This window comes from Scyliorhinus canicula, chromosome 3, assembly GCF_902713615.1.
Source record: "Scyliorhinus canicula chromosome 3, sScyCan1.1, whole genome shotgun sequence".
In the NCBI taxonomy this organism is placed as follows: Eukaryota; Metazoa; Chordata; class Chondrichthyes; order Carcharhiniformes; family Scyliorhinidae; genus Scyliorhinus; species Scyliorhinus canicula.
The window spans coordinates 44,395,047-44,410,414 of NC_052148.1; the positions used below are offsets into that span (position 1 = coordinate 44,395,047).

The 15,368-nt window shown below is 46.9% G+C and overlaps 1 protein-coding gene across 2 annotated transcripts in view; it reads left to right on the forward strand.

Annotated features, from left to right (window-relative positions):
• katnal2 (katanin p60 subunit A-like 2) overlaps positions 1–15,368 on the forward strand; it is a 138,217-nt gene that overhangs the window by 25,617 nt on the left and 97,232 nt on the right. For both annotated transcript variants that reach the window (XM_038790472.1, XM_038790471.1), the window contains exons 3-5: positions 695–861; positions 2,075–2,117; positions 14,869–14,971. In XM_038790472.1, the coding sequence (XP_038646400.1) occupies positions 695–861; positions 2,075–2,117; positions 14,869–14,971 (313 nt within the window). The remainder of the gene's footprint in view (positions 1–694; positions 862–2,074; positions 2,118–14,868; positions 14,972–15,368) is intronic.

Here is a 15,368-nt window from a genome sequence, read left to right on the forward strand (position 1 = left end):
GGGTTTCAGAACAGCCAGATCTATTCCTGGGGAGGAGGGCGGATGCCCTTGCCTTTGCCTCCCTGATCGCCCGCCGTAGAATCCTGTTTGGCTGGCGGTCAGCAGCACCGCCCAGAGCTGCGGACTGGCTGTCCGACCTCTCGGAATCTCTCCAAATGGAGAAAATCAAATTTGCCATCCGAGGGTCGGACGACGGCTTCCACAGAACGTGGGAGCCATTCATGCAACTGTTCCGGGACCTATTTGTGGCCAATGTACAAGAGGAAGAATAGTCGGGGGAAGGTAGCGGGAGGGGGGGGGGGGGCTACAGGTTCGTTACGGGGGTTCGATGGCTAGCTAAGGCCCAAAACCAAGCTAAATAAACATGTTGAGGGGGGGGGGGGGGGCGCAGTTACTACTACGAAGATGCTTACCTGTAAATATGTGTGTTAATTTTTGCGTGTTTGTTTTTGTTTGTTTTTTTTTCTCTCTCCTAACAATTTGTAATTTGTTCAATATAAAATACGAAAACTGAATAAAAACATTTATAAAAAAAAAAAAAAACCTTGTATATTTCTAATTGTTTTGTTTTTGCTTTACTAAATTATCTTTTGGGGTGGCATAGTTTTGTCAAGTGTCTGCTTTCTCTATGTTTGAACTATACAGTTAAACAACATTTACTTTACCTTTCTGTACTATCTGTAATATTCAATAGCTATATAGATACGGCAAATACACTGGAACAAGAAACAAATCTAGGATTACGGCGTTTTGAAGTTTGTGATAATATTGACCTGGAAACCATCCTCATGGAATATGAAAGCTACTATTATGTCAAGTTTCAACGGTATCCAAAATTAACTAAAAAATCAGCTGATGATGGTGAGTTATGCATGGTCAGAATTTGTCAAAATGCAGCTGCATATAGGGATAAGTTAATTAATTCTGCTCTGCAAAGTCAAAATTCTAAAGTGTTTGGTATGTATGTAAAATTGTTGCTTTTTCATTTTTCTATCTGTGTGTTGTTATCTCTCTCCTTTGTATCATAGGTCTTAGTAATTAGGACCTGTCATGCAGGTGCAAATAATTAATAGTTATCTTTTTTTTTTATCAAACGATTTTATTGAGGTGTTTTTCGGCATTGTAAACAGTTACAGATAACAACACACAAAAAAGCAAAGAAGGCAAAAATGTGCAAACATCAACGTAAAAACAATACTTCAAACAACCATACTGCACAAGCCCGCCCCTCTCCCATCGAATAGTTATCTTTTCTAACTATCTAAAAACCACCCGTACATAATTAATAGGCTTCAAATTCAGTCTTTATATTTAAAATTGAACTAACAGTAACATGAAATATCTCCCTCACTTTAGACTCTCTCTCTCTTCTTCCTTTTCACAGCCTCTCACTGTGGCTCATTTATCTCACTCTTTCAATTTAATGCAATTCCTGATGTTTAGAAGACTAAATAAAAGATGTAACAGGTGTGTATCAGAGCATTTTTAACATCAGAAATTTGACTTAGGCATGGTAACGTGAGCATTTGTGGAATTTTTGGTCTCCTTGCACAGTGGAGATATTGTGACTTTGGATACGTTTTCTGAAGAGGACCACATGATTAATTCCCAGTCTAAAACACCATGGCTGCACAAATTAGCCTGTAAACCCAAGAAAAGTGAAGATTTGCACCTTTGATCAAGGTTTATAAAATAATGAAAGGGCTATTTGTGCTCATGTAAAGCAATTATTTCAGTTGGACAGGTTAGGTAGGACCAGAGGCTATGTTTACAGATTATTAATTTGTATAACGAATACTTATTGGCTGTAATCCCTCAAGAAAGAACTGGATGTGTTTTGGGTAAAAGTGAGATTTCTTTGTACAGAATGTAGGTTCAATAATATAATTCGAGATGATGTGATCTAAACTAGTTTTAATTGCCTCGTGGTTGTAGCGGAATTTTCCAGGTTTTCTCCACTACTTTTTAAACTGTTTTCACCTGTTTACATCCAAAGGTGCTTTAAATGAAAAGATTGGAGATAAGTTTTAATTTATGGTATTTTCTTACTTTTATGTTTGTTTTGCTTTTATAGAAAGTACAAAATTACAACCACGGAGTGGAGGAAAACTAAAGAGGTAAAGGAGTAAGAAAATATAATACAGCACCATGAAAAATTTATTGTTCGTAACTCATTACTTCCAATTTAAATATCACCTTAATTTCATACCATAAGTTGTCATTTTGATTTTTCTGTCCTCTGTTGAACTCGTCAACTCCTGCTGATGTGTGTGATTCCATGGGTGATGGTCACTCTCCAGTAAATTAAACAAGCAGTTATTCAAGCAGGAATGCAAAGTACCTGGACTAGGATTTAGCAGTCCAGCGAAGCAAGGACACATATCTAGTAATCTGATTTTTTTTTAAAAAGCAGGACAAAGGGATATGGGGAACAGGTAGGGAGATGGATTTGAGACCAGGAAGAGATCAGCCATGATCTGATTGAATGGTGGAGCAGGCTCGAGAAGGGCTGAATTGCCTACTTCTGTCCCTAATCTCTGTGGTGAGAAATTTAGCTTTCTCAGCATTCATTTGATTTAATGGAGACTCCTTAAAGAATTTTCACAGACAGCCAATGAGGAAATGAAAAGCACTAATGGTCAGTTTTTCAAAATTTTACACTGAGTGCAATAAAGATTGGAACCTACACATGAGGTGAAGGTAGAAGCTGAACTATCATGAGAAAAGTGTAAAAAAATTACAGCTGTATTTTCCTGGCCAGATGAGTCATTCAGCTGGTTATTACTTAGATCACTCTCTTAACTTCTCCTTTTCCACTCTCTCATCACAGTTAGGAACACCACCAGATCAGTGAATTTCACTGATGGCTAGCTAATGTAGAGAGAGGGGATGGGGTGTGTGGATGGGGGCAGTGGGTTACACAGTGCAGACTGCAACTTCAGGATTTCTTTGTTCACCTGCGCTTGCGCTATATCCTGAAACTGTGGTCAGATATAGAGGGATAACGACAATGAACAGTTTGTGGTCAATAACCCTGCAACTTCTGGTCCTTATCCTTAAGCTTTCTTCACCAGGGAGTTGTTGAAAAGCAATCAGTAATGGGAACCTTAACTTCAGACATGCTATGGCCAAATGTAAAGTTGCATTACATGCTGGAGACAGAATTTGAGACCATTCCCCCTCATCCTCTGTCAATTATCCCAATTCCACACTGGGCAGTGGTGTTGCCAATTGTTCATTAGGTACCAAAACAGTACACAGAAAAACTATCACAATTCTAAATACAAAATGAAGCATTTCTGTAATGTATTCTGGTATTAATTAATTCACCTGAATTTAAAAAAAAAAATTAAAGGGCCACTAATGTTTCTCTAATTATGACAAAAAATGAATGCTGGAAATCAGAAATAAAAACAGAAAATGCTGGAAATACTCAGCAGATCAGGCACCATCTGCGGGAAAAGTAGAGTTAATGGACCGAATTTTCCAATATTTTTTCTAAGTCTCTGTTTCAGTGGAGAGAATCGCTGCACTTTTTAAAAAAAAAAGAAAATCCCTTGCAGATCAGTCAGTCGAGCAGCCCGGCCGACCCTCTTGGCCTCTGGACACAACTGACTTGAGCAGCTCGTAGGGAAATATTTCGGAGAATAGCGTTGAAGAGGCGTTACGCTTTGACCCGCACCCTCCACCAACGTAGATGCATGCACCTGGGTGGGAATAATGAGTAGGCAGGCTTCTGGGTCGCTCAGTGGTGAGCACCTCACTGCATGACGATGAAATGCCCTTGGCTTTGGTCATCCATCAGCTGCTGGAGTTGCAAAGGCAGAGTCATGAATATCAGGGCGGGATACCAGCACCTCTCCTCGGACTGCAAGGCCAACTGGAGGAGTCCCATAGGATTCTGTCCAGGGAGATAGTGCCATTATTCTGAGACAGCCAGGTCAACATTGCGCAGTGGAGACCTTGGTGCAGGATGTGCACTCTGTTGCAGGGGATGTCCACTCCATAGTTCAGTTCAGATCATCCATTCCATGGCTGAGGGCATGAGCTGCATGGTGCAGGTACTTGTGGGAATCCACGGGTGCCAGTGCCAGAGCACGGCAGAGCTTCTCGATCTCACTCCAGGGACCCTTGTACACCCGCAGTAATGAGGTTTGTCTGGTCTATCGCCCAGGGCCTTGCACTCAGGAGACTCTAGGGGTCTCCAGCCCTTCTGACTCTGCCTTTCCTGTGACTAACACACCTCCAACCCAAGCCCCGCAAACCGAGGAGGGTGGCACTACAACACCAGTGCTGTCCGAAATAGACATGGGCCCTCAAGGACCTGGCCCTCTAGGGGACACTTGCCAAGGTCTTCTGGCACTGCCCATGAAAGCATGAAATGAACGATCTGTGAGGAAACATCATGTTGACAGCACATAGAGTCATACATAGGCAAGAATGTAAGAAAGTAGCAACCTCCATGAGGGCACATATCTCAATAATAATCTTTTATTGTCACAAGTCTGAAGTTACTGTGAAAAGCCCCCTAGTCGCCATATTCCGGCGCCTGTTCGGGTAAGCTGGTATGGGAATTGAACCCCCATTGCTGGCTTTGTTCTGCATCACAAACCAGCTGTCTAGCCCACTGAGCTAAACCACCCCTGTGGTCATCAATGTACCACCTGGACTTTGGCATTCAATTTATGTCAAGGAGGTAATTATGCTCAAGTCTGGCTTACAGAACTGTTATGTCAAGCAGTTATGTTCAAAAGGCTACTGATTAAAACAGTTAATAATTTCTTCTAGTTATTGAAATAGAAGCCAGACAGTAAAGTCATCAACTGCCAATTATTTATTATCACAGCTAACAGAATTAAATTTACACACTCCTGTTAGTACTACTGATGGCCTCCAAATAAATGAGTTACCAGGTCACCCATATCCTCCTAACTCCACAAGTCATTGCTCATGACAGGGTTGGTCACATTCTGGCCCAGGTCAAAGCAAGATGACTTTATGCTCCCTCTTTACAAGCTCTGTGGACTTAGTGGTTTTCTTTCTACCCCAGTAGCAAATGTTTTGCTTGCATCAGCCTTCATAGTTTAAGTACATAGAACATAGAACAGTACAGCACAGAACAGGCCCTTCGGCCCTCGATGTTGTGCCGAGCCATGATCACCCTACTCAAACCCACGTATCCACCCTATAACCGTAACCCAACAACCCCCCCCTTAACCTTACTTTTATTAGGACACTACGGGCAATTTAGCATGGCCAATCCACCTAACCCGCACATCTTTGGACTGTGGGAGGAAACCGGAGCACCCGGAGGAAACCCACGCACACACGGGGAGGACGTGCAGACTCCACACAGACAGTGACCCAGCCGGGAATCGAACCTGGGACCCTGGAGCTGTGAAGCATTTATGCTAACCACCATGCTACCGTGCTGCCCTTAACTGCCCTTAAGTAGCGTTAGCCTCTTTTCCGATGAGTCAGCCCAATTACCAATTGCAGTGGAAGACACGTTAAAGACAATTCTCCGGGCTTTCTCTTTCGATGTAACACTGGGTGGGATTTTACAGCCCCCCTGCAGCTTATTTGCTGGCGGTGGGGGCAGCTCGCCATTGACTGCCGATGGAATCTCCCGGACCCATTGATGTCTACGCCATTTTGCCAAGCTGGTTCTTCCTGCCGACAGGAAGGGCATCAAAATCCCACTCATGACTATTAAGTTGCTGTGGGAAAAGCGGCATGTGTTACAGCCAGGCCAATAGCGATATAAACTGTCACTGTATTTACAATTTTGGGAATCCTCTGATTCTGGGACTTGAGCTTCTAGTGTTCCGTCACTTCTAATTTTAGAAATCAAAGATTTAAAGTAATTTTCCACTTTGGAAAATATGCAAATAAATAATAAGCCCTTTGAAAACAACATGGCAAAACATGTAAGTAGATAATTGAAATTGAGAAGGTTACAATTTTTTACAGATTTGTTTCTCTTCAAAGTATTTAAGTGAATTTTGTTCTCTGTCATATGGAAGCTGTATTCTTTCAATGCTTTGTTCTCAAAGTAAAAATGAGGTTAAAAATAACTCTCTTGCATTGATTTGTTTACTGGATTTTATTTTGTCTTAATTATTAAATACTAAGCTCATTAAAATGGTAAATATCGCCACATAGACCAGAAGTTGAAAGCAACAAAACCTCTATTGAAAAATATAAATATTGGTTATTCATGGTTATTTATGGTTATTTATGCTGTTTGGTAGAGGGCGACTGTTAAGTACATTGTTATTTGTTATTTATCTGTTATTTATAATGTTAAGTTGGGGAGGTGGGACGGGGGGGAGAGCAGATCGGGGATATGGGCCCCTAGGGGGGTTCTTTTACAGGCATGGACGGGGACGGGGGTGGAACTGAAGATGGCGGGGTGGGGTGTGGCAGGGCGAAAGCGCGGGCTTTCCTCTGTTTTCCCGCGCGCGGGGCAGAGGAGGGGGGAGGGGAGGAGTGCGGGGCGTGGCTAGCAATGGCGACCTTTCCCGCGCTGGAGCGGGGCCAGGGAGGAGTGGCAAGGGGGGGGAGGTCCCCCCCCGAGCCGGGGGGAGCCGGAGTGTGGCAGGAGCAGCCGGGTCAGCGTGAACCAGCTGACTTACGGGAGTACGATGGAGGGTACATCGCGGCTAGGAGGGGTCCTAGCCTGGGGGGGGGGGGGGAGGGGGGTTAGGGAGGGACACCGGGTTGCTGCTGAAAAGACCAGAAACGGGATGTGGAGGACTGGAGAGGTGGGGGGAGGGGGACATCGCCATGGGGAGCGGGTCAGAAGGGGAGGGTCGACCCGGGGCGAGCAGGGAACAGGACATGGCTAATCGGCAGGGGAAGGGGGCGGGTCGTCCCGCGACCCGGCTGATCACTTGGAACGTGAGGGGGTTGAATGGGCCGGTCAAGAGATCAAGGGTATTCTCACACCTGAAGGGACTGAAGGCTGATGTAGCAATGTTACAGGAGACCCATTTGAAGGTAGTGGACCAGGTTCGCCTGAGAAGGGGGTGGGTGGGACAGGTGTTCCACTCTGGATTGGACGCAAAGAACCGGGGGGGTGGCGATTCTGGTGGGAAAGAGGGTGTCGTTCGTGGCGGAGGAGGTGGTGGCGGATAAGGAGGGTAGGTATGTGATGGTGAAGGGTAAGCTGCAGGGGGAGAAAGTGGTGATGGTCAACGTATATGCCCCGAACTGGGATGACGCGGGTTTTATGAGGCGCCTATTGGGCCTCATTCCGGGACTGGAGGCAGGGGGCTTGATCATGGGGGGGGACTTTAACACAGTGCTGGACCCCGGGCTAGACAGATCGAGCTCAAGGACCAATAGGAGGCCGGCAGCGGCAGAAGTGCTGAGGGGGTACATGGAGCAGATGGGAGGAGTAGACCCATGGAGGTTTGGTAGGCCGAGGGCGAGGGAGTATTCCTTTTTCTCCCACGTCCATAGAGTGTACTCCAGAATCGATTTCTTCGTGTTGAGCAGGGGGCTGATCCCGAGGGTACGGGAAGCTGAGTACTCGGCCATTGCGATCTCTGATCATGCACCGCATTGGGTGGATGTGGAAATGGGGGAGGCGCGGGACCAGCGCCCGCTGTGGCGGCTGGATGTGGGGCTGTTAGCGGACGACGAGGTGTGTAAAAGGGTCCGGAAGAGCATTGAGAGCTATCTGGACTTGAATGACACGGGTGAGGTGCAGGTGGGGATGGTCTGGGAGGCCCTGAAGGCAGTGATCAGGGGAGAGCTGATCTCCATAAGGGCGCACAGAGAAAGAAAGGAGAGGCAGGAGAGGGAGAGGCTGGTGGGGGAGCTATTGGAAGTGGATAGGAGATATGCGGAGGCACCAGAGGAGGGGCTGCTGGGAGAACGGCGCAGCCTGCAGGTCAAGTTCGACCTGCTGACCACCAGGAAGGCAGAGACGCAGTGGAGAAGGGCACAGGGCGCGGTCTATGAGTATGGGGAAAAGGCGAGCAGGATGCTGGCACACCAGCTTCGCAAACGAGATGCGGCTAGGGAGATTGGGGGAGTGAAGGAGAGGGGCGGGAAGGTAGTGCAGAAGGGGCAGGAAGTGAACGGGGTCTTCAGGGATTTTTACAAGGAGTTGTATCGGTCTGAGCCGCCGACGAGGAGAGGGGGAATGGAGGACTTCCTAAACAAATTGAGGTTCCCAAGGGTCCAGGAGGGGCTGGTAGAAGGGCTGGGGGCGCCAATAGGGCTAGAGGAGCTAGTCAAGGGAATAGGTCAGATGCAAGCGGGGAAGGCGCCGGGGCCAGATGGGTTCCCGGTGGAATTCTATAAGAAAAATGTGGACTTGGTGGGACCGGTACTGGTACGAGCCTTTAATGAGGCGCGAGAGGGGGGGGGTTCTGCCCCCGACAATGTCGCAGGCTCTGATCTCCCTGATATTGAAGCGGGATAAAGACCCCGTGCAGTGCGGGTCCTACAGGCCTATCTCGCTTCTGAACGTGGATGCCAAGTTGCTGGCAAAGATCCTAGCAGCTAGAATAGAGGATTGTGTGCCAGGGGTAATCCATGAGGACCAGACGGGGTTCGTGAAGGGGCGGCAGCTCAACACGAACGTGCGGAGATTGCTGAATGTAATTATGATGCCGGCAGTGGAGGGGGAGGCTGAGATAGTGGTAGCGCTGGACGCGGAGAAGGCATTCGATAGGGTGGAGTGGGAGTACCTGTGGGAGACGTTGGAACGGTTTGGGTTTGGGGAAGGGTTTATTAAGTGGGTGAAGTTGCTCTACTCGGCCCCGACGGCGAGTGTAGTGACAAACGGGAGGAGGTCGGAGTATTTCGGGCTCCACCGAGGGACCAGGCAGGGATGTCCCCTATCCCCCCTACTTTTCGCACTGGCGATTGAACCGTTGGCGATGGCACTGAGGGGTTCAGGGGGGTGGAGAGGACTGACTAGGGGAGGGGAGGAACATCGAGTATCGCTGTATGCGGATGATCTACTGCTGTACGTGGCAGACCCAGAAGGGGGAATGCCGGAGATAATGGAACTATTAGCAGAGTTTGGGGACTTTTTAGGGTACAAACTAAATTTGGGCAAAAGCGAGGTTTTTGTGATACACCCGGGGGACCAGGGAGAGGGTATTGGGAGACTCCCCTTCAAGCGAGCAGGAAAGAGCTTTAGGTACTTAGGGGTGCAGGTGGCAAGGAACTGGGGGACCCTCCACAAGTTGAACTTTTCCAGGCTGGTGGAACAGATGGAGGAGGAATTTAAGAGGTGGGACATGGTACCGTTGTCGCTGGCGGGGAGGGTGCAGTCAATCAAAATGACGGTCCTCCCAAGGTTCTTGTTTTTATTTCAGTGCTTGCCCATCTTCCTCCCTAGGGCCTTCTTCAAAAAGGTGACGAGTAGCATCATGAGCTACGTGTGGGCGCATGGCACCCCAAGGGTGAGGAGGGTCTTTTTGGAGCGGAGTAGGGACAGTGGAGGGCTGGCACTGCCCAATCTCTCGGGGTACTACTGGGCGGCAAATGTGTCAATGGTGCGCAAGTGGATGATGGAAGGGGAGGGGGCAGCTTGGAAACGAATGGAGAGGGCGTCCTGTGGCAACACAAGCCTGGGGGCCCTAGTAACGGCACCATGGCCGCTCCCCCCCACGAGGTACACCACGAGCCCGGTGGTGGCGGCCACCCTCAAGATATGGGGGCAGTGGATGCGACATAGGGGGGAAATGGGAGGTCTGTTGGCGGCGCCAATAAGAGGGAACCATAGATTCATCCCGGGGAACATCGACGGGGGATTTCAGAGCTGGTACAGGGTGGGCATACGGCAGCTGAAGGACCTGTTTATAGAGGGGAGGTTTGCGAGCCTGGGAGGGCTGGAGGAGAAGTTTGAGCTCCCCCCGGGAAACATGTTCAGATATTTACAAGTGAAGGCATTTGCTAGGCGGCAGGTGGAGGGGTTTCCCCTGCTCCCCAGTAAGGGGGCGAGTGATAGGGTGCTCTCGGGGGTCTGGGTCGGAGGGGGGAAGATATCAGACATCTACAAGATAATGCAGGAGGCGGAAGCAGCATCAGGGGAGGAGCTGAAAGCCAAGTGGGAAGGGGAGCTGGGAGAGCAGATAGAAGACGGGACGTGGGCGGATGCACTGGAGAAGGTCAACTCTTCCTCCTCGTGTGCGAGACTGAGCCTCATTCAATTTAAGGTGCTGCATAGAGCTCACATGACGGGGACAAGGATGAGCCGGTTCTTTGGGGGTGAGGACAGGTGTGTCAGATGTCTGGGAAGCCCAGCGAACCATGTGCATATGTTCTGGGCATGTCCGGTGCTGGAAGGGTTCTGGAAGGGGGTGGCAAGGACGGTGTCGAAGGTGGTGGGGTCCAGGGTCAAACCAGGATGGGGGCTTGCGATCTTTGGGGTCGGGGTAGAACCGGGGGTACAGGAGGCTAGGGAGGCCGGAATACTGGCCTTTGCGTCCCTAGTGGCTCGACGAAGGATATTAATTCAATGGAAGGACGCGAGGCCTCCAAGCGTTGAAACTTGGATTAACGATATGGCTAGCTATATTCAGCTAGAAAGGATCAAATTTGCCCTGAGAGGGTCGGTACAGGGATTCGCCAGGCGGTGGCAACCTTTCCTTGACTTTTTAGATCAGAGATAGACGTTCGGGGTCGTGGCAGCAGCAACCCGGGGGGGGGGGAGGGGGGGGGGGGGAGGGGAGGGGAGGGGCAGCAAGGGTCGTGGGGGGACATGCACGACTGTAACGCGGGCAAGTCTGCTCGCTGCTCATGTCTGAAACTGTAGGCTGCCTTGTTTGTTAAGGTTGCCTGGGGGGGGGGGGGGGGGGGGACTGGTGCGCGCGAGAGGGCGGGCGAGGGAGGGACATTTGCCTAGAGGGATTGTGTTGTAAATAATTTAAAAATTAGTAGGGGTAAATGTCTGTATGGAAAAACTCTTTCAATAAAAATTATTTAAAAAAAAAAAGAAAAATATAAATATCAGCAAATATTAAAAGATACGTGAATTGTGCAATTGGCTTGATGGTCAAATAAATTTTATTTCTGAATGATGAATTTAGACTATTTTTGTTTCTCACATCGTCTCTTCAGAATGTGTGTGGCTCAAACAGGGAACAAAGCAAAACTTTCTAATTCTGGGAAGTCTAGCAGAGTGCTTATGTAATGGGACTAGTGATGCAAAGAGCTGGACGAATGATCTGGAGATGTTCACATCCCACTTTGGCAACTGGAGAGTTTAATACAGTTAATTACATAAAGTCTGGAATTTAAAAATAAAAGTTGGTAACGACCTGATTGTTGTAAATAAAACTGATCTGGTTCATCAGCATCCTTTCTCTCTCTTCAGATATCATTCTCTAAGAGGGTGTTGCTGATCACGGGCTCCCATATATTGGTCCATGGTTATGCTTGCAAGGATACTGCAGTGTTTTCCGTTGCCTTCTGCAGATTCTGGCTGACCAGGAGACTCCTCCAATTACCTACCACTGGCATACTGGAAGGATTTGCAAATTGATAATCAACCTGTTTGGCCACATTATGAGTGCACCTTCCATGGCCATTATGTTCAGAATTGGGACTCTAACCCAGAGTTATAGGTAGGGTCACTATGTCGCAAGAAGTCTTTTTAGGGAGGGAAATTTTCCATCCATATCATTCTTGCCTATGTATGACTCCAGACCCGCAGCAATGTAGTTAACTTTTAATTGCCTCTGCAATGGCCTAGCAAACCACTCCGTCATTGAGAAGACACTTATCACCTTCTTCTCAAGGACAGTTAGAGATGGCAATAAATTATTGAATTTCCAGTGACATAGAAATTCTGTGAATAAATTTGGAAAAAAATGTTTGGGCCAAGGAATAGATTGCAGGAAAATCTTTTCCTGTTATGTGCTTTCCACCTCATACCTATCGAAACCAATACTTTTCAAATTCCTTTAATGTGGAGGTTTTCAAACTTCACAATGCTTTGTACACATTTTCAATGAAAAGGAAAGTAGATGTCAAGTGCAATGATTTATATCTAAGAACGTGTACCTTTTATTACACAGAAATCTGTATAGTTTAATCCGGACAAATGTGAGGCAATGCATTTTGGAAGGTCTAATACAGATGGGAAATAGACAGTAAATGGCTGAACCATTAAGCACAGTAAGAAGTCTTACAACACCAGGTTAAAGTCCAACAGGTTTCTTTCAAACACGAGCTTTCGGAGCGCTGCTCCTTCCTCAGGTGAATGGAGAGGTATGTTCCAGAAACATTTATATAGACAAAGTCAGAGATGCCAGACAATGCTTGGAATGCGAGTATTTGCGGGTAATCAATTCATTACAGATCCAGAGATAGGGGTAACTCCAGGTTAAAGAGGTGTGAATTGTCTCAAGCCAGGACTGCCGGCAGGATTTTGCAAGTCCAGGCCAGATGGTGGGGGATGAATGTAATGCGACATGAATCCAAGATCCCTGACGAGGCCGCACTCATGCGTGCAGAACCCAGCTACAAGTTTTTGCTCGGCAACTCTGCGTTGTCGCGTGTCCTGAAGACCGCCTTGGAGAACGCTTACCCGGAGATCAGAGGCTGAATGCCCTTGACTGCTGAAGTGGTTCTCGACTGGAAGGGAACATTCCTGCCTGGTGATTGTCACACGATGTCCGTTCATTCGTTGTTGCATCGTCTGCATGGTCTCGCCAATGTACCACGCTTCGGTACATCCTTTCCTGCAGCGTATGAGCCTCATACGTATCGTATGATACCTCTCCATTCACCTGAGGAAGGAGCAGCGCTCTGAAAGCTCGTGTTTGAAAGAAACCTGTTGGACTTTAACCTGGTGTTGTAAGACTTCTTACTGTGCTTACCTCAGTCCAACGCCGGCATCTCCACATCATGAACCATTAAGAGTAATGACAGGCAGAGGGATCTGGGTATACATGTCCTCTGGTCACAAAGTTGCAACGCGGGTGGAGAAGGTAGTCAAGAAGGCTTGCCTTCATTGGTCAGGGCATTGAGTATAAAAATTGACAAGTCATGCTGCAACTGTATAGAACATTACTTAGGTCACACTTGGATTAGGGTGTTCAATTCTGGTCGCCACACTACCAAAAGGTTGTGGAGGCTTTGGAGACAGTACAGAAGAGGTTTACCAGGATGTTGCCTGGTATGGAGGGCATTAGCTATGAGGAGAGGTTGGATAAATTTGGTTTGTTCTCACTGGAATGTCGGATGTTGAGGGACGACCTGATAGAAGTCTACAAAATTATGAGGGGCATGGACAGAGTGGATAGTCGGAAGCTTTTTCCTAGGGTGAAAGAGCCAATTACCAAGGTCATAGGTTTAAGGTGTGAGGGGCAAAGTTTAGAGGAGCTGTGCGAGGGAAGTTATTTTACAGAGAGTAGTGGGTACCTGGAACTTGCTAACGGAGGAGGTGGAGGTAGTGGAAGCAGGTACGATAGTGACATTTAAGAGGCATCTTGACAAATACATGAATAGGATGGGAATAGTGGGTACGGACCCCGCAAGTGTAAAATGTTTTAGGTTAGATGGGCAGCATGGTCGGTGCAGGCTTGGTGGGCCGAAGGGCCTGTTCCTGCACTGTACTTTTCTTTGTTTAAAACCAAAATTAGCAATGCAAATTATACTAGAGTTTTGAGAGTAAAGTGGTTCCTGTTAGCACACATCGAAGAAATAAATGACTCTCACCTTTTGTGAATCAGTGGATTATTCCATATCATCACATCGCACCTCATACAATAGCATTGCAAATTCCTATTACTAATACCTTAAAATCAATATCTGTGGTATTGAGAATCGGGAGCAAAATCCAAGTGGGAAATTTAAACCCTTCCCTAATGGGCAAGAATGGAGCTAGAGGGCAGTTTAAGTGGAGCAACTCTGCCTCTGATTTTAACTTTGATGATTTTGGAAGACAAAGATGTGGTTGCAGGGTTCGAGCTGAAACTTCATGATAAATGCTAATGCGAGTATACTGACACTGATTTTATTTTACTTCAGGCTAGGGCCTGTACATGGAAGCCAGCATAATTTTCTAGCTATAGCTCTGCTGGACTCAAGTTTGTCAGCCGACAGGAAGAATGAGGATGTTCTGAAGAAAAGTGCAAACATTTCTCTTGTATTTCTGCTCCTCTGGCTCCACTAGGAAAATCACAGCTTCTATTAATCAGACTTTCTCATCCCATCTAATCGGTCCAAAATACTCCTTCTTGCCACTTATCTGCAACTAAGGCTGTGGAATTGGGAAAACCAGTAGTTGTGGCATTGCAGCTGTCATGAAAATGTACATACAACATAGCAAGTTTACATAAACATGAAGATAGAATTTATAATGGAAAAGCTTTTAAAAAGTGTGATAACAGGAACTAATTTGTGTAGATGGGAAGTGCATGCATATGTAACATTTTTAATATATCTAGGTATTTAAGTCATAGTGTATTTAAGTCAGGGCAGCACGGTAGCATGGTGGTTAGCATAAATGCTTCACAGCTCCAGGGTCCCAGGTTCGATTCCCAGCTGGGTCACTGTCTGTGCGGAGTCTGCACGTCCTCCCCGTGTGTGCGTGGGTTTCCTCCGGGTGCTCCGGTTTCCTCCCACAGTCCAAAGATGTGCGGGTTAGGTGGATTGGCCATGCTAAATTGCCCGTAGTGTCCTTAAAAGTAAGGTTAAGGGGGGGGGGGGGGTTGGGTTACGGTATAGGGTGGATATGTGGGTTTGAGTCGGGTGATCATTGCTCGGCACAACATCGAGGGCCGAAGGGCCTGTTCTGTGCTGTACTGTTCTATGTTCTATGTTCTATATGTCCTGAATTGGTCTACGTTGCATATTTTTCCTGCATTCTACCGCATTCTTGTTCAATCCTAGGACAGTAAGCTATAATTCTAAGGCACTCCCTAAAATCTCCACAGTACAGCGTCCAGGTTCCAAAATTGGAATGAAAAAGACCGAGCAGAAAAATCAAAAGCAGGTCAGTATCAGCAACTTTTTGTTCACTGAACTGTAACCTGGGTTCAACTTGTATAATTAGAATGATCTTTCTCTGATGATGTGAGAAGTCAAAACACATTTGAGAGGGCAAAGGAGAATTATGAAGGAACGTTAAACAAAGTAACAACATGTTTTATAGTACACAACTACGAGGAAAGTTGGATGGGAATAAGGCTACGAAGGTCAAAATAAGATCACAGGCAGCAATCCTGAAATAGCAGAAATATTCAACAGTATCATGTGAGTGTCCCTTAGTCTTATCACATGGCTCAGTGATGTCATTGCGTGGGTGGAGCTGAGCTGTGGCTGTGAGTTTTATTTTAGTTTTCAGTTTAGACTGCTGTGGATTCAGACAGGAGAAAGAAGTGTTTTGGCCT